The sequence below is a fragment of the Aplysia californica genome, unplaced genomic scaffold, assembly GCF_000002075.1.
Source record: "Aplysia californica isolate F4 #8 unplaced genomic scaffold, AplCal3.0 scaffold00768, whole genome shotgun sequence".
NCBI lineage: Eukaryota > Metazoa > Mollusca > Gastropoda > Aplysiida > Aplysiidae > Aplysia > Aplysia californica.
In genome coordinates this window covers 76,822-80,206 of record NW_004798038.1, presented here as the reverse complement: position 1 = coordinate 80,206, position 3,385 = coordinate 76,822, and the positions used below count along the sequence as shown (strand labels likewise).

The window sequence follows — 3,385 nt, the reverse complement described above, 5'->3', positions numbered from 1 at the left end:
AATAATAATAATTATTATTATCATTATTATTATTACACAATATAACCGAAAAGCAAAAGCAATAGCATTGTCGAAATAGACAGAGCATGATGGACTAACGTTTATTCTAAAAAAGCAGGGTATCCCAGCAGACTTAAATTGTAAATGTCTCAACTTCTTTTAAAGATTAATGGGTATTTTTCCAACAAGTGTGGACAAGTGAACCACCCTTAACAGATATCAATAACTCTACATGCCCCAACAATGACAAGCACCTCATTCTACCCCGCCCTGAAAAAAGGTACTAGTATTTGGAACATTGTACAAGTCTCCCATCTTTAACGTAAAAAAGTTCTTTGAGAAAAAATCTTTATCCACAAACTCATTCTAAGTTGATTTGCTGTATTTTAAAAAATAATATTGTTATTTTTAAAAATTTTTAGTCAGGGAGACAGTTTTTAGAAATAAATGTTATTCCATCATGCTCTATTTCTGCAGATAGCATGGAACGAATTTTGCTGTTTTCTGTTGCATCTAAACATTTGCCTGATAACAGGAAAAGTAAGAATGCTTGTTGGTAAACAGAAAGCCCCCCTCCCACCCCTCCCCCCAAAAAACCCCAACAAAACAAACAATCAAACAAAAGACAAACACCCCCGCCCCTTAAAAGACAGTACACAAAACAAAACAAAACAAAACGACAACCCACAATACACAAGTGGAATAGTAACGATATTTCGTAAAAACAAAATTTGCATGTATGCTAGAAATAAAAACGGCGAACAAGAACTATCACGCAAGGAATATGTCGTAAACTGTGTACTTGATATACCTTAAAAGCAATTTGAAAATCACGTATCACAGTTTGTGACTTGTTGATTTTTTTTTTTTCGAAAACCATTTACAAAACATAATGTTTCAGAATATTCTCTTTTATAAGCTGGCCGCATTTTTCGGCTATTTCCCATCAACTTGAAATTGTAGAGAGCAATTATTGTGAGGGTGGTTGGCGAGTGTTCTGGTGTGGTATGCTCACCCTTTCCTATCGAATATTATTTATCGTCATTATCTCTCATTCTTTTTCTCATTACATGTTGGTTGTTTGTTTTTGTTTTTGGTTGTATCTGTTAAGATCTCCGACACCTATAATATAACAAACTTGTCACGTGTTGCAAATGCCTTAAGCATCATATTAAAACTAAGGTAATTGAAATGAGCAATGATACCAGAAACATGTTTACGTTCGAATTTTGAAAATGAGGTTAAAAAAATAAAATGATAAAGGAAAATGAGACACATTTTTGGAACTGAGATAGTCAGCAATTTGATAATTGTATTAGGACCGACTACTAGAAGTTAATTATTCAGATCACGCATCCTTTATGTATATGACAGTAAAAAAAAAAGTGCTATTTAAATTGTTAGATGTACAAACCCATCGTTGATGTGTAGGTGTTTTATTTTTTGTTTGTTTCTGTGCAGTGGATTCTTCACCGCCGGAGTCTGTGCTGTAGCTGTTGTCAGGGGATTTGCTGTCGCACGCAGGATACCCGAGTTTAAGTCCCGACCGAGGAAAACATTTAAGTTTCCATCGAGTATCTCGGGTTTTTCTGCAGCAATGCAGCCCAGGTTGACGCTAATAGCTGGACCATAAAAGCCCACTTTCTAAATATCAAATGTTCTTGCTGGGGGCATTAGGACACACATTAACATAAGCAGGATATAACACCGTTTAAAAAACATGGCGGTGAATTAATGTGGTATTCCTACGGTTTGCTCCTCACTTAGTTCTATGAGGGAAATATGTAGGCTATTAATTAACCCCACACAGCGCCTTGTGTTCATGGATGAAGACAATAAAGCATCTCGAAAATCCCGTGTGCACGTTGCGCACGTTGAAGAATATCTCTGGGGTTTTGAAAATAGTACACGAGTATATCGTTTGTCTGCCCCCGAGCACATGTCAAAATTCAAAATCTCCCTACCGTAAGAAATTGGAATAGTAAGAAAAATCCTAATATTATCTTTCTTGACTTCAAAAGTTCTGAGAGGTCTTCCTCCTTTGGAGGATGTCAATGGCATCAAGATCTGAAGTCATGGGGTAAAGTACTTGGGCAATGTACTTCCTATGTGTCTACCTCTCAGGCAAAACTGTCACATGTATAGCTCTTTAAGATCGTCCCTCTATAGTTCTTTTAGTTCATACGACGTTCAAATCAGCTTAAGATGGTCTCAAGGTTGTCTTCATACAGCTTCGTTCAAGGCTATTTCTTCCTATGTTTGAAGCGCAGATGTTGTCCGGGTGCTTGCTTGTCGTTGCTGTGGATCGAAGCTTCGTTTTTCCGCTGTTTTCCTTTTGTCGTTGGCGCTTCTCAGCTTGGTTGTTTATGAGGCCTCTGTTTGGGGACAATGATTTTCTTTGTATTAATTTCATCCAAGTTTTCATGTCCTCAGCTATTTTCCCCCAGATGCTTACATGTACTCCAAACTTTGATAAACTGTTTTTGCAGGTGTCTTTGTACATTTGTACTTCTTTTTCTTCCTATCTCTTTAAGATCGTGAGTAAAGTATTAGAAAAATGACATATTATCGATTCTAAAAGTGTCAGAGGTGTAAATGTTTAAATATCTGTCCCGGGAAAAATGGGCTCAATCTTCACGCTGAAAGGATGATATTTATGTTCTACGTTACGTGCTGTGAATATGCTCCCTAAGTTTAGCTCTACTAAGAGTTTTCCGTTACAACAACAGAATAAGGCCACTTAAGTGCCGGTGATTAGAAGTGCTACTAGAGAGTAACAAAGAAACATAACAAGGTGGAAAAATAAGGGCAATAGATGTGTGGTATCACAGAAGGCACAACCCATACCTGAGCACCCACAAAACACCCACAAATACGCCCCTTCACTCCGTTCAATTATCTTTCATGCCCATGTGTCATCTCAGGATTATATCGTCATCATCAAATGCCAGACCTGTGACAGACATTGGCGGTTGTGGTTGTCTCTTCATTCCTTTTCTCGGGGGCCCTAAGAAATAAAAGAAGAAAAAAATCAAACAAGAAACAAAACAAATAACAAACAAGCAAATAAAATAAACAAGCAAACAAACAAACAAACAAACAGGCAAATAAGCAAAAACTAAACAATAATAACTATTACGTCGCCTTCATCCATCTTTATTAATTACTTGACAAGTAAGTTGCGTTTGTCGACCCCTACTTCTAAATTAATTCCATCTTTTCAGACAACAAACATCCCTTGTTCCATCAAATAAAAACATTAGTCAGAAGTAAAAGACCCAGGCCTCTGATCTGTAACAAAGAAAGGTATATAAGGTCATTTTTACCATTATCTATCAAAATGCTTCCATCTTAACAATTTTGTATAAGTATACTTACGACCTCA

The 3,385-nt window shown here is 36.7% G+C and overlaps 1 protein-coding gene across 1 annotated transcript in view; it reads left to right on the top strand.

Moving 5' to 3' along the window:
* The window catches only part of LOC101849007 (solute carrier family 22 member 16-like), a 34,583-nt gene extending 31,565 nt beyond the window's left edge, over window positions 1-3,018 (top strand). Inside the window, exons 9-10 of the mRNA XM_005109339.1 lie at window positions 1,462-1,608; window positions 2,925-3,018. Of these exons, the coding sequence (XP_005109396.1) occupies window positions 1,462-1,608; window positions 2,925-3,018 (241 nt within the window). The remainder of the gene's footprint in view (window positions 1-1,461; window positions 1,609-2,924) is intronic.
* The last annotated feature ends 367 nt before the right edge of the window (window positions 3,019-3,385 follow it).